At 46.7% G+C, this 21,713-nt stretch overlaps 1 protein-coding gene and 1 long non-coding RNA gene across 3 annotated transcripts in view; both read left to right on the forward strand.

The window, feature by feature from the left end:
• SSH2 (slingshot protein phosphatase 2) overlaps positions 1–21,713 on the forward strand; it is a 100,863-nt gene that overhangs the window by 27,485 nt on the left and 51,665 nt on the right. Inside the window, exon 2 of one of the 2 annotated variants that reach the window (XM_064523224.1) lies at positions 6,792–6,835. In XM_064523224.1, coding sequence (XP_064379294.1) covers positions 6,792–6,835 — 44 coding nt within the window. Of the gene's footprint in view, positions 1–6,791; positions 6,836–18,494; positions 18,654–21,713 lie in introns of those variants that run through there. The other variant, XM_064523225.1, reaches the window with a different exon arrangement.
• Positions 11,213–14,442, forward strand: LOC135330317 (uncharacterized). Its single transcript, XR_010392273.1, has 3 exons — positions 11,213–11,544; positions 11,676–11,935; positions 13,162–14,442. It is a non-coding gene; the product is annotated as an uncharacterized LOC135330317 (long non-coding RNA).

Here is a 21,713-nt window from a genome sequence, read left to right on the forward strand (position 1 = left end):
TGTCTGTGCATGCATCCCGGTCCCTTTGACTTCAAGGGCCTCTATTCAGTTGTGTCTGTGGGCATCTAATGCTGGTCCTGTGCAGACGCTGGATACCCTGTGGCATCTTCAGTGTCACTGTGTGTCTGTGTCAACAACTGAGTTGAGCCCTAAGAAATCTAAATGTGCAGTGAACGCTCTTATCTCTGAGTGATTTTGCTGCATTAGAGGGAAGGCTGTGGCTACCGTAATGGCTCCCTCTGTAAAACTCAACCAGACTGGGTTATCCACGCGTTGGGTAATAGTTGTGGGGAGGGGTTGGTTTTTGCACTGACTTGCTTAGTGCTGGCTGACACACGAGGAGAGCTCCTACCTGGAGGAGCTTGCAACGCACTGTACAGCTGTAGCCCAAACAAATATACACTGGGAAACCAGTGGATGCTCTCCCTTTTACTCATGGAGAGGAGTATTTGTATGGATTAACAGCTGGATCAGTGCCTGAATGCACAGCCTCTGGTTTGACTAAAGCAGCAGCCTTCTTCCTAACAAAGGTCACGTTCGTCTCAGAGGGACTTAGTGGATGTTTGAAGAACTGGATGGGATCTCACCAAGGAAAGGGTAGGCAGAAAGCTAGAAAGTTGCTCATTTCATTACAGGCCTTTTCTCTGTGGTACCTACTTTGAGGTGGAGTCCAGAATTGATCACTTGATGGTGGGTGGACAGTGTTAAATGAAGATTGTCTCTAAGGGCACGGCTACGCCTGAATCTGGCTGCAGGTTTGGGGGAATCCATAAAACTAAGTTTCTGTTGTATAAATAAGAAGTTACTAGTCGTACTTCAGTAAGAGGGAGGTGAAAAAGCTTCAAGTTCTTTGTCTCACAACACCTTAAAATAGCTTCTGTGTTCCTGTTCTTGCAGAAGGCTTCTCTCCCTCTGCTAAGAGAGGACTATGTTAAAAAAGAACAGTATTGACTTGAAATTTAGCAACTTCAAGAAGTGAGAATAGCTTCATGTGGACTTCTTGGATCTGCCTTCCAATAAGGAATTCAGTCTCTCTCTACTAGTATTTGTTGCTGTGCAGAGAATGCCTATAAAAGAGGGAGATATAGCACACAGTAAAAATAATGAAGTTGCCCATACAAAAAGCAACAGCTAGGCAAGATTTAGGAAATGGAGAATGGGAGAGAAGTTCTGCAGTGTTTTAGGTACGCTTGTCGTAACTATGAGCAAAATATTGAGGCGTGTGGGGTGAAAGACAGTGGAATCCTTGTCCGGTATAAATTGTCGGTGCTCTCTTGGTTGATGGCTCTGTGACCACTCTCACTCCGGATGGGCACATTTCCCAGGCATTGTCCATACAGTCAGGTATTTTGGCATAAAATCATATGTAGCAAGCAGTTATGAAATTGGAATCTCTTTTAAGATTTGAAAGATGTATATTTAGGGTGTAGTCTGTAGGAAATGTTCTCTGTTAGTAGAAATGTAGTAAATGTTAGGCACATGACTTCTGTTAATAACCATATCTTTTACAAATAACCTGCTGGGATGTTCCTAATGTTAAATACAGGCAGACAACTCCATTTGCTGAACTTAAGAATGCAAATTGAACCTTGTTTATCATTGCATCAGTCTGCAGAAGCGAGATTTATAAAAACAGAATTGTTTGCGTGACATGGAGTGGCTCCCATTGTATAGAACTAAATAATGTTAAAAAATTTCTCTCCTCTCCCTTGCCCTTTTGATGACAGATAGTTGGCAGTGGATCAAAGCAAAAACAGGATTCATGTTTTGCATATTCTGTCCTACATGGCCTGAAAGGAGCAGAGATGGAATTTTTCTTCTTTCACTTTAAACTGCATTTAATACTGTGGCCTAGTTTAGAGCTACACGACTCATTCCTTCCATTTCCCCTGAGGCCTCCGTTTCTGGTCAAGGAAAGCAGGGCATGGATCCCTCTGGAGCTCATCAGTGCTGCTTAACCTTCCTGCCGTTGCAAGCTGTTGGAAGAGGCTGGTTTGGTACTGGAGCAATCCAGCATCAGGAATCTGAGCAGCATTTGGGGAAGCCACTGGCCCTCGCACCTCTTGCTCTGGTTACGGCATGTATTGCAGGGCAAGGAGAGCACAGGGGTGGGCAAAGAGCCGAGGTTCTCCCTGCTGCCTGTAAAAACTGAAGTGTGTCACCATCACAGGTCGCATCTCCAGATGGCTCTTGTTCCAGTGTCTGAGGATGCTGTCTGCTCAGGCTGTAAGCACGATCCTTCTCATTGTCAATTGCCTTTTACTAAAGATTTCCGTGGCAAGGAATGTTTACAGGTTTTGATCCACTTTTTGGCTGATGCGTTACCGCACTGCAGCAGTACTTCCTCCCCTTTGGGAGTATACTGAAAATGGCAAGGACATCTGAAGCTGCTTGTTGTAGTAGTCATGTCAGTACTGGAGTCCTTCCCTTCAGGAAAGGAAGTGCACTTGACCATGCATTGGCCATGTCTTCTCTGTCCTGCCCTCCCCTCTAGTGGGATGGACTTGTCATTGCAGTTTAGTTTTGGCTGACAATTCTTGAGGAGGGTTGTGTGACTTTTTGCAGTTGCAGAGTTACGTAGTGACCAGAAGTGCAGCGAATCCTCACCCTCGGACAGGTGTGATACAAGTTGGATGGCAGCACGGGCCTGTGTGAGAGGAAAACCAGTGGTGGTTGGATATGTGGAACAGGGGAGCATTTGAAGTAGTTCCTTTCATATCGAAAACCCTCTGCCTAGGAGAAGGTATGGATGCATTTGCAGAGGGGATGGTTGGTGGGGTGAAGATGATTAGAGGGATGTATTAGTGTTCAGATACCCGAGTCTGAGGCTGAAAAAGCTCCATGGGGAAAGATGGACAGAGTTAGGAGACTCCTCAAAATTTTTTCTTGAGTAAGAGACACGGGTAAAATGTCCATGCATAGAGATGATGAGGAAGCACTCTGTAAATACCAGGACATAACATGAGATGCAGGGAAGGACTGGGCTATAGGCTGGGATGGTCAGTTGTTGAGTAGGAGAGGAGGAGGGTAAAACTTGAGAACCTCAAAGTGAAGGTTAGCTTCTCTCCAGATGGCATCCTGGGTAGCAGTGATAGATCTCTAGCCCAAATCACACTTGACTACAGTTCTTTTTTTGTAGACATAGTCAGCTATATTCTGAATAGCTGCACTTCTGACACACATCTGCCACATTTATGTCTAATATTAGAGATCTTGTCAGAGCTTCAGCAGAGACAGATGGTGATTGATTGGGTCATGTCTAGCCTCCTCCACGCTGAGCTCCTGCGGGCTGAATTTTGAGTGGAGCTAAGATAACGATGTGCATGTTTCAAGGTCTTCTCCTGTTCATCAGTAAGATTTTTGATATGGGATACCAGGCTTGCCAGTTGCTATGACCAGGATTTTTTTGGCCTGTGGAACTAGCCATTCAATGTAATACTGAAAATGATGTTTGCATAGCTTGGCTTACTAAATAGCACAGCAGAGACTTCAAGTGCTCCTTTCAGTTGCTTTACCTTATCTTTGGTTTGAGGAACTTGTTCTCTAGCCAAACATATGCTCTTGAGCTGTTCTGACTTATTCAAAAAAATAAAACCCATCATGTCTTTAGCTATGCTATATGTAATGAAACCTCTTCTTCCCCTTACTGCATGTTATACCTCTTTGCTGTAACTGGTGTGGCACTGAGGAGGTGGCCCGAGTGACTTCTGCTTAGTGAACTGTCCTTGAGCTCAGGTTGGGCTGTGCTGCGTGACACAACGATGACTCTGGCTGCCTGGCCAAGAGGGACCCAGCGCAGTCTCAGGGTTCAGAGCCATCCTCTTACCGTGGTATTTTCCACTGCAACCTGCTGGGAAGCCCCTGCACTTTGCAGTACTGGGCTGCAAACTGAATATATGCTCTCTTTGGGGAAGTGCTGGTGACTGGGATCACAAGTAATGCATTTAGGGGAAGGGGAGCAAGGCGAGGAAACGTGTGAAGCATTTTGGGCCGAACCAGACTTTCTTTGCCTGTTGTGTGAGTGGCATGGCCTGATGAGTAGCTACTGCCTCTGAGGTGTTAAGCAACACAGTCAAAATGCAGGGAGACTTTGACTGCCCTCGGAGCGCAGGTTGCCAGGACAGCTGTCCAGTGTCTGGAGCTGTGGACAGCAGCCTGGTCCAGACGCAGCCTGAGCCAGCGCGGTTATTGCAAAAGCTTGAATAATGGAAAGTGACTCTACTCCTTTGGATTTCTTCTTTAGCAAGTCCAATCTGGGGTCTGTAGCCCAGAGCATCCAGGAGTGTCCTGCCAGCCGGCGTACGCAGCTGGCCGAACGCTGACGCTTCTCAGAAACAGAGGCTTGGCTCCCTGGAGTGCAAGAGCTCTGCTGCTGCTCCTCACATGGCTGCTCTTCATCTGTGCGTTTCATCCCTTCTGGATGTTTTCTTTTAACTGTGGAATTCACTGGGGCTTTCAGTTTGAAGGGACAGCACTGCCTGCTTCCTTATCAAGTTGCTGAAATGCCGAGTTAATTCTGAGGAATGATGAGTGGAAGGTATTCTTGCCAGCTCTTGCTTGTTGTAGGTGGTCTGCAGGTTTTAGATTGAATTTGTGGTTGCAGGTGGCTGCACTGAACTACCTCATGGTCTTGTAGTTCTGTTCTTAGAAATAGAGCACTTGTAGTAAGCATACATTTTTCTTGATATGCTCAGATCTTGTAGATTCAGATCCTTTCAATATGAGATGCTGGCATAGACTATCCAGCAGAGGTATCTGCATGTCACTGTGTATGTTAAAAAGTGAACTGAATATGAGCTTTGCATGCAATAAGCACAAATAGCATAGTGGGGAAGATTTTCAGGAAGCAGCATCTGTTTATACAATTATCTTATGGAAACTTAATTTTTCCACTCCTCCCCTTTTCTGATGTTGACGCTTAAACATGTTCGGCTCTGTGTATTTTGTAAACGCATCTATTCTGGAATTTCTCCCTCTCCTGTTGCTTCACTTCCTCTCCTGCCCCTGGGTGGCAGGTGTGGACGTGCCCTCTTTGGCGGGGCTGAGCAAGAGGGGTAGCGATGCGTAGTTCCTCTCTTCCTTTTTTCCACCGACTCCGTTTAGAATTGACATTTATCGTTTCCCATCCTTCCCCTCGTCCATGAAATCTTTCACCCACCTTTTCTTGGTTTCCATCCACGCGTCATGGTGGGTAGTCACAGAAAGCAGCATATGCATGACAGAGTGCCTTCAAAATTGCTCGGTTGAGGGAAGCCGAGGAGGAAGAAAGTTCTGACCAGAACTGTACAGTCTCCCCGGGGGTGTTCGTGGAAGAACTTTATTCAAATGTATTGCAAAGGTAGTTGGGCAAAGTGCGATGACAGGGTGCTATTGTAAATGGCCTCTAACTTCATCGTTGTGTGAAACATGGTCACTCGCTGCTGACATTTTGGCTCCAGAATTTGTTATAGTTTAGGGGTTTGCAGAAAAGCAACTGGAGACTCTTCCCTTGCTTTCCTGTGTCAGAAGCACAGTGGAAGTGCATCATCTTGCATTTGCCTTTAGGAGTATTTTACACTGATCCTCAAGTTCAGGAGCAATGCACAGCCTCAGAATGTAGTATTCACTGTATGATTGCCGTGATACGAAGTTTGCCTAGGTCTTCACTCATGGAAGGTCTGCGTTCATCTTAAAAGATAATGGAAGGGATGATTAAAAAAAAAAAGAAAAAAGGAGAGAAATAGAGCAACTGTTCTTGTACTGGGGCCCTATAAAAACTGGGTAGCAAAGAATTCTGTAACCAGTTAAAAAATAGACACTCTGGAGAATTAAGTGCCCACCACACGACTTCATTAGTAAACTGTTAGCACCTCTGTTGTCATAGCGGCTGAGGCCTCTTGCAACCACGTTCCTGCTGTGACTTGCAAAATGACCAAAGCATCGCGTGGCACCAGCCTCTGCCTTGCTTTTTCCTTTGGGTCAGCTCTGCGCAGCCCCTTCCAGACTGTCCTTTGCTGGCAAATGCCCGAAGCAATCTAGACACAAAATTGTCCGTTTGCTTCCTCTGTCGCCACATGCAGAACTCTGGCCTCCCTGGGAGCCCCCACACTGCCTGAGCGCTTGGTAGGTTTTAAAAGGTGTTCGTTCCTGCAGACCTACATAAATGTGTTATTACGTTTTCACTGATAAAATGGATCCTACACCCCATTTCTAGCCATTGCCTGGTAATATGTATGTAAATGTACTGCGAAGTGGAATTAATTGCTCAAGATCTTTCTGCTGAGTTATTGCTTTGGGCTGTAGTAGGTAAGCCTAGTAAAATTCCACAGCACATTAGAGATCGTGCCTGTTCGTTTTGCATCTAAAGCAGCATAGTATGTCAAATTTCCTCTTCCTAGTCTGTCTGCATTCACCCAAGCCCACTTGGCAGGTTTATTACTTGCTGGTTTTGTGGATTCTTCAGTTTGATTGCTGACACTGGAATATGAATGAATATAATATACTTTTTTTTTTTTCTTTTTTCCCAAGATGTAAACTAAGTGTTTGGCTCCTGGCCCCCCTTGTTTGGCAGGGGTCACTGGAAGGCCATGCAAAAGCATGCTAAATCCTGCAGTGGCAAAAATTCTTAAAAGGGTTTTGAGGGAACATGAAATGGCAATGAAGTGGAAGGTAAGTTCCTGTGCAATGACAGCTACATGCAGAAGCAGTGAGAGTTTCCCTTTGCTTTCTACAGTCAAACCAGTGAAATGTAGAAGTCTTTGGATTCTGCATCTGTTAAAGCATATTAACTTTTTTCTCCTCTGTGTACACAGGAGGCAGACAGTGGGGAAGAAGAATGCCGGTCCCAGCCCAGAAGGTAAGAATATGACTTGAGGCTTGCGGGATGCTTTTCTTGGTGAAATGTCCCACAGTTGTGTTGTCTGTTTTAACCCACCCAAACATGCATCCTTTCTACCTATTGCTAATCTTGCAGAATTTTCTTATCTTGACCTTACTGAAAAACTAGCGTGTATAACCATGACCTAGATGATGCCCCAGTAAAGGGGTTGCTGCAGCAGGCAAAAGGCAACAGGGTAAAAAGTCTAGTTACACACACAAAAAATATGAGGAGCAATTCACTAAGACGTCAGGTAATGTCTTCTCCAAACTGTTACTTGCATCCAAGAGATGGTGTCTCACCTGTGGCCATGTTCTGAATAAGATGCTGATACTCCAGTTCTCTGCGTGTGGAGACTTTGCTTATGTCTCAGGAACAAATCCTGGTTGTTTTGTTCCTCAGCTTCCACTGATGTCGTGTGTGTCACTTCTCAGAACTTGGTCCATCATCAGAACAGCTCTGAGTGGAATAGCTGTATTAGTAAATTCTTGTTCTCTCGTTAAAAGGTCTCCCCATTGCCATCAAGATCTGATTTGGATTATCTTAGCTAGCCAGGAGTAGCACAGGAGAGACTTTAGCAATGCTGGTCATCCTCTAGCTGTGTTTCTTCCTCTGCTGGTTATGTCCTTGTGTGTATCTTCGGCATTTGTGAAAAGCTGTATTTCTAGAAGCTGAAGTACAGGGTGACAATAGGCCACGAGGGCACCCGCCACTTAAAATAATGTGTTAAGTGGGTACGTAGATATTCATTGCTGAACACTACTGTCTGGTAGAATGTCTCCTCCGAGGACAGGAGAACACTGAGAATCCACAGGAATTTTTTCTTCATTGTGATTGTTTTGGATGGAGTTGTTCATTCTTGTAAAGTTTCAATTACTTCGGGAAGAACTTTCTTCTGGCAAATGCTTATCCGTTTAAAAAAATCAAAACTCAGCTGCTTAAATGGTCACAGGTACTGATGGCATTTTTACAGTGTATTTGTAGTCTTAAGGGTAGATTTCTTGAGGTCTTGAAAACTTTGTCTCCTATACATTAAACCGTCAAAAGAATTATTTCATCTAACCGTACTATAAACAAAACCTGTGTGTATAACTAGGTAACTTCTTGAGCAGCAGGAGCACTTTCTTGGCTTAAAATGTTGCAGTCAAATTTTATGAGGGGAATAAGATTCCTTCCAGAAGGAGTAAAGGGAAAGTGAAGGTAAAATAGTTGCCCTTTTGTGAGCTCTTTGGGTGTTATAGTTCTTTATTTAATGTTGTTTGTGTGAGTGGGTAACAATGGAAGCAGTAATTTCTATTATTTGAAAGGCTTAAACAAGACTTGGGCTTTGGTTTTGGGATCAACTTGGATGAAGCAGCAAAAGAAAGTCGTTACGGTTGCACGTTCCCATGACTTCAGTGTAGTCTTACAATTACTGGTGTGGCTCTGGGAAGAGGACTAATCTGTTTCCTTCACTCTTCTTCCGTTATATAATGATCTAAGAATCTCTGTTTCTTCATTTTACAAGAGTAAAGCTGGAAAGCACAATGCCCAAAGGCTCAAACTGAACTCAGTTAAACTCCAATTTTTAATTTCACTCTTAGCTAGCCTTCCAGCAGTCACAAGATCAACTCATAACTTGATCTTAGGATGCACAATATATTGGAGGGGATGAGAGGTACTTAATTGTTGTGGGCACTTAACAGCAATTCTAGGTTTGAAATAAGCATTTTTTTATGTATTTAAAATAACTTCCTGGGATAGGAAATAGCATCCTGCTGTTGATGTGATCATAGCTCTGTGACTCCTGTTGCTGGGGTCAGCAACCTAAACAAGGAGAAACAAGGGGGTGGGTGTTAAATCTATTTGATTAGAGTACCATAAATATTAATAGTAGTGAAATATGTTAAGTCACCAACCTGAAATCCTGCTGTGAAGAAGTAGCAGATGTCTATAAACAGCTTCTGAGTACATCTATGCAGTCCCCAAATGGATAGCAAGCAGTGACTGTTAACAGTCCAGACAGCAGAAAGGCAGGGGACTGAGTTTGGCTTTAAAAGAAAAAGTACAGTATCAGCTGCAATATAATCGAAGTTGTTCTTTGCAGCAGTCTGACATTCCTAGCTGCCTGTCTGGGCAAGGCCCAGCTGGTGATGTTCTCCTGAGGCATAATTCAGGTGACCTGGCTGTGGCTGCAGTCAGTCTTGGGGGTGGGGTTTTTTGCTATTTTTAAAATTCCTCTTCTGAAGAGGACTCCATTCGTTTCCTGAACTCAAGTAAAATGTGTTTAAACCCTACCTCCAGGTAGCACTGCATTCACCAAGTGTGCTCAAACTCAGCCCGTTAACTCGGCACTGAACATGAGCTGCACTGTGGCTAAAAGCCTAGTAGGATAATAACATAACGTTTTAATATTTACTAAATAGGATGTTAATGCACAGAGATATTAATGCTGAAGGCTTGGTTGCAAAGGGTTTGGCTTAAGCCATAGGCATAAGCACAAAGATGTGTTTGATGTCAAAAGATTTTTGCAGTGATCAGTCTTGAAGATCATCAAGTACAGCATGCATTTCTGTCCTCTTCCTCCCTGGGCCTTTCTACACAATCAGAGGATTGCTGTTTCAAATGAGACAAGTTCCACATTTGGCTAGCAAATGGCTAGCAATTTTTGACTAACTTCTTTTAGGTTTCTGCTGTTATCTTTTCTCTCTGAGATATGGGATATATCAAGGTGAAGGAGAACATGTGGAAAGGACAGCAGTATGTCAGCATGCCTTACTGGTGCTTGTTGAGCAGAGGCTATGAAGAGCAACCAATCCAACATGTCTTCCAAAAAGGCAGAGAGAGGAGTTTCAAATATGAGTTTAAACTTGTAGGTAGGTACATCAGGAAGATCCTACCTACAATAATTTATCTGGGCCCTGACCTGTTCATGGTCTTTAAGATGTAGCACCACAGAGCACTGTAACTGCGTGGACTATCTCAAGTCTCATGGAGATTCATAGACCACGCAAAAATGTTGTTAAACTTAAACCTGCTCTGCAGAGCAGTCAGATGACATGACAGGTCTGCGCTTGCCTCTTTGGAGTTTGCCTGCATGAAAAACACACAGTTCAGTCAGTCCACTTCCCCAGCATTGTCTGCCTCTGGAGTTCTCTCCCAGAATGTCTGCTCCTTCTTTAGATGCTGTTAAGATTGCCTCCACTATCATCATCCTGCAGAGGATGAGGAGTTTTCTGCTCTGTGAATTAGCAGAATCCACTTAAAGCTCTTCCCCAAAAGATGGAAAGAGCTATTAGGTGTGCAGAAAAAGAGTCTGCATTTATCTGTGGAAGATACTTGAAACAGTATTGTCTGGAAAAGCTCTTTGTACCAGTACAAAGAGGAATGGTTTGTTTTCCTATGTGAGGGAAATAGTTGGGTATAGTCAACGCACCCCTAACTTCTATGGACACTTCTATGCATTCATTACTGAAAACCTCAGCAGGTTAATACTCCAAATACCTGAAGCTGAGCAAATAAGTAAAAATGAGCTTGGCTTCCCCACTCTAAGCTATTCAGGATTTTCCCTCAGATACCCCAGCCCCACTCCAAAGGAAGCTTCTGAAAGTCCGTTCCCTGCAGTAGCTGTGACCAGGCTTGTAGTCTTTGGTGAGGTCTCAGAACCCCTAATGTGGGTTCCAAGATCTTGCTCTGGAGTTTCCCACCAAGCCAGCCCATGTCCTCTCTGTCTAACTCTTGACTGGTAGGACTTGTATAGAGCTACCGGATGAGCAGGTGTGCTGAACAATCTATTTTTGTTACCTTCATGGTGATCTAGCCATTTTTATTAGGGTTTTGGAGGCTGTTACAGCTAGCTGGCCTACTTGTCTCTCCCTGTGTCTCCAGACTTGCTGCTGCTCTAAATAGACTTTTAATGGAGTATCTGTTTTTACAATCTCTCTACATCAGGATTTTGTTAAAACTTACCTAAACCGTGTGTTTATTTAAATTCCAAAGTTGTGTTTACACCAACTGACATATTAACATTTCAATTTTTGTGTGCTCTTTGTACCCAAGGTTGCAAGGATTCAGCATCTTTGTTTTGCTGACAGAGGACATCTCCAGGGCCCTGGGGCAGTAGTGTTGCTGCAGTCTGCACTGGATTTGCTGTCAGAATCTGTTAGTTGCTTTTAGGGTTTAGGTTTAAAATGGTGCCTCCATTTCCATACTATCTGTGAAGTTGTCACTTGTGTGCCTTGAAACAGCGCTGGCTGCTGAAATGCAGCATTTGAGGGTGCACGGGAACTGCTGCACGCAGAGCTGAATATGCTGCATGGCCTAGCAAGGCTGCCTTAGACGTCGGAGGAATTCTTTGAACTTTTATGGTCTGCCACTTGGTCCGACTAAAGTCCGTTTGCATAGCTAAAGCTCAGTCTCTGAGGAGCCTGTCATTGCCTTGAAGTGCCGTAGAAAGCCTGCTTTAAATTTGGGCCTTCTGTTACCTGAAAATGTTTTCAAAAAGTGCTTGTCCTCCCCTCTTCAGATGTGGGGGCAGGGGGGAAAAGATGTTTTGGTTTTAAGCCTATTGCAGTGTTAAGTACGCTTACCTTCTGGTTTGTTTTTTTTAGTTAAAATAGTTCCTTCCAGGAGTGAATTGGGAAGGAAGGCAAATCAGATTATTGCTATGATAACAGTTGATGTGCCAAGACGCCTCAAGGTTTCAAGCTGTGAGTAAATACCTTTGTTTTAGGAGTGGAAGACCACAGTTTAATGCAGAAGCTTATGGTTAATAACAACATAAAAGTTGGTTTTCAGTATCTTGATAGTAAGTGTAATTTGTGCATGTGTTTCTTTGTAGAGGGCAACAACTGAGTAAATTGTAATCCTACTTTTTGGATCTTAAACTGAAACTTATTGTAGACTTCTTACTACGAGTTTTGGGTTATGGCAGACGTGTGCTAGCTACTGGAAGAGAGAGAAGAGGGATTCTGTGATCTGGAAATGACGGTACTTCAAAAGCCTCACTTACAGGCTGCATTGAGATGTGCGATTCTTCAGCATCCTGTGTCTGTGGCGACCTTTGGAGATATGCATCATTGCCATTTGATGCTCCCTGTGGTAGGCTCCTGACACTTCTAGTTATCCTTAGCTCATATCTCATGTTATAAGAGAGACTTTTCCAAAAACCATGTGTTGTGGGTTATAACAATGAAACCTCCCTTGTGCTTCCTCTGCTTGCTGCAGTGGCTGCCAAACTGTTATTTCGTTCATACTTGAGCTATAGTTGGATCTTCCAAGGGCTGCGCAAGACAGTTTAACTCAGATCCTGAGTAAGAGAGAACTGTGAGTGTTGTGCAGAAGAGTTTGAGTTTATCCATGCCAGAGATTACTAAGCTGCCAGAGTATGAAACTTATCTTTAGAAACTGCTTTCTGAACTCGTCTGTCTTTCCTTTTAGTGACAACTTAGCATCCCTGTGGCATTTACTACAACTGCCTGCAGAGAATATAATAATGAGATAAAGAGCAGTTCTGCTAATCTGCCAGCTCTGCTAACCATCAGGAAAAGTTCTGTAGACCACACATCACGATTCACGAAGGCAGATCTGTGGTCTTCCTTTTGAATGCCAGTTTTCTTCTCACCAAACTGTGAGCAAAGGCATAATGTATAGCACTTGTAGAAAAATCTGCATTTACTAGATTACAGGTATCTGCAGGGCTAATTCGCTTTAAGTTCTGTCTGCGGCTGCAACATGTTCAGTCCAGTCTGCTGATTACTTACCTCTGGGTCACAATAAAGCGTAGATGATTTATACAGTGAGACTTAATTCTCTCTATTAATATAGGCTGTTGCATTACTAAATTACAAGGTAAACGTACGCTGTAGCAGGGAGCTTGCTCAAAACATGGAAGCTTCTGAAAAGCCTGTTAGCTTCTCATTCTAAGTGTGTGAGCAGAGGAGAATGAGGAGCAAAGCAAAGACAAACTTGGAAGTAAAAGGAATGAAGCTGGGTCATATCTTTCTGCTACCGAAAGGGTCTACTCGGAAGTGAGTGAGCCCGGATCAGCTGCTGCCGTATACTTGTGCACCTTCTCCAGAGATTAGCGAAGGAGTGGCTAAGCCGGAGGCACCCGTGAGGATGCCATACGTGCTTGTGTCTCCTACTGAGCACAAACCGGGTGCTTTAGGCTAGAAGAACCTAAGTGGAGGAGAGATTCCTATTGTAAATGAAAAGGGAGCATTCAAAATAACAGTTCTGGTCACTCTCCTGTTAGAGCCCCTTGGCAAAATTTGAAAGTTAAATGTGGATTGATTCTCAGAGTTTACTGTCTGCATGGATTTCAGGCACATCTGGAGGAACTGAGCCAGAGTTTCTGGACCCGATGCAAAGATACCAAAGAGCTGAATGGCAGCAAAAACATGTGTTCAGAGAACGAGCTTCTTCAAAACTCCTCTTAAATACTTCAAATTATGTGTGGAAAACAGCTCTCCAGGAAACCTGCTGTATTAAACATCATAGAAAGTGGGAGCAGGAAGACAAAGCAGCCCTGTGGAAAGATGTTTCAGCAAAGGTTGTTTCTGAACACACTGTGCCTGTCCAACACTGGTGTTGCTCGTTGAAAGACCAGAGCAATAATTACAGCTTGTGTCCCTCTTCTACACTGCTCGGATCGCTTCACTGTTCTTTGCTTCTGCATCTGTAAAATGGATGTAGTTGAGCACTCACCTCTCTGTTTAAAGCCCTCTAAGATCTAATGATAAGTAAAATACAACAATTGGGTGTGTGTTTTTGTGAGGAAAGGGTTTAATGAAGTGCTAATATTGCAAAATAGGTGTTGGATTCTCAACTGAGAAGCCTAATTATTGTCCAGGATGGGCAGCTGACCAAAGGGGCTTTAAAAGCACGGGCTTGTTCTTTCTGCGATGCTTATCAGCCTACCCCTGTGCCTGCCTGATTCTTTGCACAAGGACTGAAAACAGAAATGCTCTTTGACAGCTTAAATAACCAAATTTAGAATGTGGCTTCCTGTTCTGACTGGTTCTTCAGGATTCGAGTATAGTTTTGCATGACTTCTCTGTTCTTGCCTTCTCCCCCCCTTTTCTTTAAAACCAGATATGGGCTCCTTTCTAATTACTTTGTTAATTTTCCTTTATTGTGTGTAATAAAGCTGGTGTATGTAACTGCTGCCTTGGTGGGTGGTATGCCTCTTGATCGCTGGAAAAGCTTGTTGCTTTACTATACTCAGTGTCTCATCCTGCCCTACATGTGTTGGCTTGTTATGACCACTACTGCTGAAATGGCTTTGTTTTCTTGATAAAATGGACGAGGTAAATGCATTTGTCTTAATCTGGCCATGCTAAAAATGGCCAGAAGACTTTTACTAGACCAAGTTGTCCCCCTGAAGTGCAGCTCTGCAGGGGGCAGTGGTGGGACACAAGTGCGGGAGGTGCTGGCTGGCTCCCCGTAGTTTGGTCTCTACCTGTTTACAGGTTTGCTGTTGTGATTTAAGGGTCTCCCTAGATAAGTCATCTGTTTGTACTCTCAATCCACTTAAACTCATCTGCAGACTCTGTTCATCACTGAAAGCAACACGTCCTCAGAGCAATGGGATGAGTTAACTGACCTCTTGCCAGAGCAGAAGGGACATGAGATCCTTTGACCCTCAAAAACAGCCAGAGTGTGACACCATATTCTTAAAAGCTACCTCTTGAGATCCTTTTTCCCCATCGGGCCTGATGCCGAGACAGCTGTCTGTGTGGGGAAAGCTTGAATGTAGCTGCCACAGAGGAAAGCAAAGCGCTCTGCCCCACCTATGCACACGGAAATGAACCTGCTACCCCGATCTCTCTGGCTGTGCCTGCGTGAGACCCCAGAGCTGGTCTCTGCAGCCGCTGTGAGCAGCGGTGCTTTGTTTTTAAAAATTCTGTGACTTTTCATAAATGGCACCGGAAACAGCTGCTCACGGGTAAAGAACAAACTTCCCGTGTGCACAGTAAAGGTGGCTGAACAGGCGCTGCGGTGACTCGTTTGGCTGTGGAGAGAGGATGTGATGGTGGGTTTTTGTTTGCCTAATGCAGCAGCTTCAGGATTTTTTCATAATCCCCTAAAAAGCTGAGAGGGATGTGGGTCTAGGTTCTGCATTGCTTCCATCTATTAACCCTGATGGTAGTAGTCGTAGGCCAATTTTCCTATACACGACAATATCCCTCTGTTCCTCTTACCTTGGACACGACTAACCTTACACCTGCAGACATTCAGTAAGTTCAGCCCTTCTGTGCTGCAGGAAGAGGAAAGCGTGCCTTGCTTTTATAGAGAGTACCTGGACTTTAAGTCTGTTTGGACTAAAGTAATACCCGACCTTTCATACCCACTGGAGTAAGTTTCTAGAGAGACTACGATAATATATCGCATTCCTCAGGGCTCTTCAAACTGAGACGGGAGAGGAGCAGAGAAGTCTGCTGGCAGACATAAGCTGAAATTTTCAAGAAACAAAAACAGGTCCCTGGACCCCGATGTGGGGCCGGGATGGCATTACAGTAGTGGAACATGCTGATTAGGAGAATCCGTGCTCCAGCGTTAATCATCTTAGCATGTGAGCAGACACCCAGCAAACCCCTGTGGGATCGGGGTGGGGGGAACGTGGTGACACTGACACTTCCCTGCGGCCTGACGAGAAGCAGCCATTCAGCCTTAAGCTGTTGATCTTGGATGGAAATGTTAGTTTGATTAATGTCCTCTTTGCTTGTGGACTGTGTGTGCGGACAAGGCTCCCTGTCCTGCTGGAAGCTTGCATCAAATCTGTGTCTGTTCATGCAAAACCTGACTCCAGGGGTTCTTGCATTTTCACTGATTGCTTGTGTACTGAGGCCTCATCTGTACAAGGAGCATCACATCTGCAAGCTACCAGCCCTGTGCAGGACATAGAATTACTCTGTTAGATCATTGCAGGATCAAAACATGTTGAAAGGCACAAGGAAAGCAAAGAAGGCAAAGTCAGGGTGTAATCTACCATGACCGTTCAGCTTTTAAGATACAGATATAGGGGGGGAGGAGGATGGTTGTATGAATAAACCATATTTTTTCAGCCTTTCTATGTCTTCCAAAAAGCTCAATAAAAGTCAATACAAGAGACTTGCACGTACATGTTCTCCCCTTCCCCCTAAAACTTCTCTTTGGAGGCAGCTGATGGGCAGCCCCTGGCCGGGCGTCCGTAGCGTTCCCCACCTCAGGTTTTTCTCATGATGCTCCTGTGACTGGTTCGAGCTGCTAGAGCAGCTGGTTTGGTCAGCTTTACAGGGGTTTTTGGGGTGTGCGTTTGGTTGTGCGTGTGTTTGTCTTGCACGGTGTGTGTAACTGTAGTTTATTAGACTATTCAGTGTTCAAAGGTTAAACGAAATGCTGCTGCCTGGCGAGCGCAGCGCTCTCCGGGAAGTGCCGATACCGCGTTGTTTACTGCCGGCCTCTGCGGCAGGCAGCGCGGGGCTGCTAATCCTGTGACCTCCCGGGAGGGCTAAACGCCGGCCTAAAACGCGGCGTGCCCCGGGTCCTTTCTTCCCCCTGCTGCAAAATGTAACTTTGTGCCCTGCGCTGGGCACAGTTCAGGCCCCAGACAGACTTATTTCCATCTCGTTGTGCAGTGATTAATGCCTGCGCTCGCGTGCTCTGGGGCAGCTCGGCAGTGATTTAGGCTGTTACCTGTCATCACTTCAAAGTCAGGCACTTCAGGCTCTTCGCATGTTTGTCCAGCCGAGTGCACCTGCTTATGGCGAAGAGCAGGAGCTTGTGGACTGTCGTGTCCTGCTGCCTTCAACTCCACCTTCTCGTCCGGCCTCCCAAAGCCCCTGTTCCCTGCCCGCTCCTTGCTCGTTCCCCCTGCGCGCCGATGGATCGGTGGTTTGGCTGATAGCGTAGGGGTGGCTTGCCCAAAGAAATGGCTTGTTCCTTACGTCTGCCAGAAGTGGGATGTGAAAACAGCGCACACGACGCAAATGAGCAGTGGGAACTGAAATGCTACTCTAACATTGCCTGAGGGCAACGTCAGGCCTAGGATTTCAATCTTTATGGCAACAGAAAGGGATTCAAATACCTTTTATTAGTGCAAAGCTCAATATATGGACTTACTCGAGATTTCCTACTTCTGCTTTTCTAACCTCTGAAGAAGAAGAAAGCTGGGATATTTCTGTCCTTGTTTGGTCTCCCGGCATATGGAGGTGGAGTGCCAGATTGTATTAATCCAGGGCTAATTCATCTACAAATCTATTATCCATATGTTATGAGTAGCTGCTCTAGGGGTACTGCTCGTAGTTAATCGCTACGCTTGTTTTTCGCGGTTTGTGAGGGCTTTGCTTTTGTGATGTTAGTTGCATGCAAGAACTCTGACATCTGTCTGGACGATATCTTAAACGCGTTGAGTCTGCAGGGCTTTATTCAAGCGTTGTGCAAGTTATTGGCTGGAATGGAGCAGAAGTTCTGGGTTTGTGTGTCCGTCTATGGACGTGTGGCATGTTACTACCAAATACTCGCCAGTCTCCTGACCTCTGGGAGCATTGCATTACCCCGTCTTTCTCTAATGTCCTAATTTTTCCATGGCTTCTTGCAACCGACTTCATTTCGGTTTAACAAAATGATTTTTTTTTGGCACTGCAGCGAGCTGGCACTGCATTTTTTTTTACAGCTGTGAGGAGCCATTCCCAGAGATGTGCTCTTGGCTGCACGGGATGACATTGCTTAAATTAATGCCGCTGAACCGTATTCTAGCAAAACCTGCCGAATCACGAATTCTGCTTTTTGTCCCTTTCCCTGCGAACCCCTGCAGTGGCCTTGGCTTGGCCTTTCGGACAAGCGTGCTTCTGCGTGCTGAAGTCTCAGAACTGGAGCACTTGCCTTCACAGTGTGAGCTCGTTTTTAGGGTTTTGGGGGTTGGCTGGCTGTGTTTAACCTTGCTGCTGTTATACTTAGCAGGTAGAAATAAACTCTGCGTGAAGCCGGGCACTCGAATACTGTGCTTCCTCTTGGCTTCTGCCTCAGCTGCCCCATCACAGCGGCAGCACGGCCGAACTGCCCGTGGCAGCGTTTTTTTGATAGCGGGTAGGTGTCAGCAGTGATCGGGCTCCGCTCCAGTCCAAGCCTTCTTCAGTCTGCAGCTGACCTTAAACCCAAATCCTCTCTAATGCCAACTCGCTTGTGCGTGTTACCGGGTCTGAGCACGGGCCCTGCCCGCAGCACGGGGTAGAACAGCGTCTCATCGTGTGTCCTTTCTGCGCCGGGCCTTCCGCCGCTCCTGGGGGAAGCGGGAACCTGAGCTAGCGGGGCCGAGATTTGTGCGTGTGCTCTGAAGGGCCTCGCTGCTCCCGGGGGCGACGGAGCTGGAGCTGGGAGCGCTCTGGAGGGCGGCTGCTTCTCTTCGCCTTGGGCAGCAAACGCGTTATCAGCTCCCCGAGGAGGAAGTTACTGCCAGGCACGTTTCCCCCCGGTGTCTTCGGGAGAGCAGGTTGTTTCCGAGCGCTGCCGCCCCTCCGCCCCGCGCGGAGCAGTGGGCGGGGCGGAGGGAAACCCCGGGGGCGGCGGGGCCGCGCCGCCACGTGCGCGCCGGGGGCGGGGCCGGGGGCGGGGCCGGGGGCGGGGCCGGGGGCGGGGCCGGGGGCGGGGCCGGGGGCGGGGCCGGGGCCGATCCTGCGCACTGCGCCGCCGGCGGCGGGGGGCGGCCGGGTGGCGGGGCAGAGCGGCGGCTCCGCTGCCCGTGCCGCTGGGCTCGGCGGCCGCCTCCGCGGGGCGCCGCGATGATCCCCTACTTCTCCGACAACGCCGTCATCTCGCAGGGCGCCATCGCCCAGCTGTGAGTACCGAGCCGCCCCGCAGCCGCTGCCCGCCGCACGCTGCCCGCAGCCCCGGCCCTGCGCCGCCGCGCAAACTTTCTCCGCCCGGGACCGCCCGGCTGCGGGGCAGAGCTGGCGGAGACGCCGCCGCTCCGGGCTCTCCTCTCCCCTTTCCCCTTCTCGCTTCTGCCCCGAGACCGTGCTGCTTCGTGCTTCCGATAGCCTCCGCTCGTTGCAGACAGGGCACCGCTGATTTTATTTATTTATTTATTTATTTATTTTGCCTAAAAAAGGACCGGGTCGCAGCCGTGCTTTTCCATAAGTGTTATATAATTAACGCCCGTCCCGGGGCAGCTCGCGTTTGCGCATCTCCTCGCCGCTGCCCCGGTTCCCCCGCCCGGGCGCGGAGCAGGGACCGCTCGGGCGCCCCGCGGAGCCACCTCGTGTTGCGGGACATCGCAGGGAGCCGGGTGGGGACCGGGCTTTTTTGTGCTGTCGTGCAGACTGGTGCGAAGGGAGCGGGACTGAGACCTTAAACTCCGGAGGACCCGCGGGTCGCGATAGGCATCAGCTGGAGCCAATTTTTAGTTACCGTCAGTCTTGGACAGCTTTAAAGCGCAGGCTGAGCGTCTCCGTGACCCTTGCTAAGCCGCTTGGAAAATCGCCCTCCAGCTGCACAGAACCCTTTGAAATGCAGATACAAATAATCATTTAATTTGTAGACGATTAACAGCGACTGTCTGAGTTGTTGTGGGGTTTGGGGGGAGGATTAAGGAGGGAAATGGCTGCTATGGGGTGGTAGATAAAGCTTCCAGGGAGATAGTCGCTGCGGTCTAGACGTGCTCGATATTTCTTCAAAACGGCCAACTGCTGTTTTATCTCTTGGAAGTATCACGAAAGGCTTAAAGATAGTAGGATAAAATGCTGGTCCCACCTGAAATTGCATTCTTGTCCCAAGAAGCTCCTGCTCGGGACTGAGCTGCCTTGCGTTGACGAGGTTTTGGTAGAGGGAAATAGGTCCCGGACTCTGTGGCCTCTTTCTTGAGCATAAGCAATCACTGCTGTACTTGTTAATCTGTTTAGTTAAGTCTCTCTGAGCCTTTCATACTCAACCCAGGATGCTTGTAATTAGTCCCTTTTTTCTGCTCAGCGTTGCCTGTAAACGTTACAGTTTTCCCTGTGGCTGCTGATGGTGAAGGTTTAACAGTGCTGTAGCCGAGGTGTTGTGGGTAAGCGGGATGCAGTTTGGGTACGGCTTGAGGTTTGTGAAACAGCAGCAATTCTGGAATTGGGAAAAAAACTCCAACCTCTTATAGGTTGAAATGTTTCCTTATAGATCAGCATGACTTTTTTTAAGCTGTATTAGGTAGCTAGGCAGCGATTTCAGTGCTTTATAAGGTGTTTGTTTTAAGTACACTGCTCAAACACTTAACCCGCGGTTTGCAGGGGGATCAAAGGGAAGGGGGAGCTTCGCTGGTCCCGCTGCCCCGGATCCCTTCTGGCCCTGCAGGGTTGCATCTCGCAGTAGTTTAAATCGCTACTTGGTTGGAAGAACCGCCCTTTCCTTTTCTGGAGGGAGAGATAACTGAGTTATCAGAGGAGCTTACGCTGTCCTTTGCCTCCTGGAAGGAAAGATTAATAAGCATGAGAATGACAGAGCTTTTGGCCCACGCAGAAGTGTTCACACAAGGCTCAGTGCCAGATTAATATTTTGATAGCGTCCTTAATCAGGACACTGTTGTGGCTTTCATGCTGGCATAATGAGGAGCTGTTTTAAATTTATACACCCCATTACAAGTTCACAAAGGCTGATGAATATTGAATGTCCTTATTTCGTTGTGGGCAAGACCCAAAAATCCAGATTTTGTTGTTTCGGTGTGCTAAAAGTTGTTCTCTGTGCAATGGAAAGGGCACTGGTGGCCCAAATGCTATCAGGAACTTCTGTTTCAGTGTATTCTTTAGTAAATGTATTTGGCTAATCAGCTCTGACTTTCAGACATCAGCAGAAATTGCTCTTGTGTTGATGCTTTTAGTCAGTAACTTAGTCAGCTGCTCTGGGTCTAACTCGTTTCAGGTTCACAAGGATTCAAATCAGTGTCTGAGAGACTTCTGTTTATCGCAGTGCTTAAGATTGATGGTTGTGGCTTGTGTGAAGGAGTCCTGCTGTTCCCGCTGGACCTAATGGGACTCGTGCTGATTTGCTAGCCTTACTTTTGTGTCGGATTCAAAGTTCACTTTAGTCTAAAACTCCATAGCAGCTGATGGGGAGATAAGAAAAATGCAAAACGTAAGGCAGTAAGTAAATACTGAAGAGTTTTTAACAGGAGAAACCTGTAGCAATTGCCATGGATCAATTCCTTGCTTCCTGCCTGCGATCACTTCCTCCTCCTTTTGCCAAGTTTGAGGTACCTAATTCCTTCTTGGTGCCCCTGAAGTGTTTTTTCCGTGTCCCTGACATAATGCTGTTCTTCGCTGCCAGATTGCTCTGTCGCTCGGCTTCCTCTTTATCTCGGCAGCAAAGGAGGATGGTCCCGTGGTCAGGGCACCCGCCTGGGATTTGGGAAGACCCGGCTGCTCCTGCTTGCTGCAGCACATCCTTCCTGCGCCGTCCCGGGCGAGTCCCGCCGGCCGCTGCTGGCTGGGCAGGGCTGCCTGGAGATGCAAAACCTCACTTCTCTATCAAAACCAAGAATTAGTCACTTAACTTCAGTGTCTACGTTACCCTGGTGTTTTTCTGCATCTTTTAGTGTCTAAGTATTTTTGCGTCTGCCTCAGCTTCCGTTCGGCACAGCAGTGACGAGAGCAGAGCGCTCCCTCGCTCGGGTCGAGCACGTGTTGAGGCACTCCGATATCGTTCGCTACTTCATTCTCCGGTGCTTTGGGAGCCAAGTGGATCTAAAAATATGAATGTGCTTGCTACTTTCTGTGGTTCTCTTATTTGCTTCATACCGCTGTTTCTTGTTATAAAATGTTAACTGATGGCTTTTATCATATGAATTTTGAACTTTGGAGAGAAAAGCAGCAGATGGAATTGGTAGTTTCTTCAGGGTGTCACGGGTGTATCTGGGGACTCTTTAAGT

The sequence above is a fragment of the Dromaius novaehollandiae genome, chromosome 19, assembly GCF_036370855.1.
Source record: "Dromaius novaehollandiae isolate bDroNov1 chromosome 19, bDroNov1.hap1, whole genome shotgun sequence".
NCBI classification, from domain to species: domain Eukaryota; kingdom Metazoa; phylum Chordata; class Aves; order Casuariiformes; family Dromaiidae; genus Dromaius; species Dromaius novaehollandiae.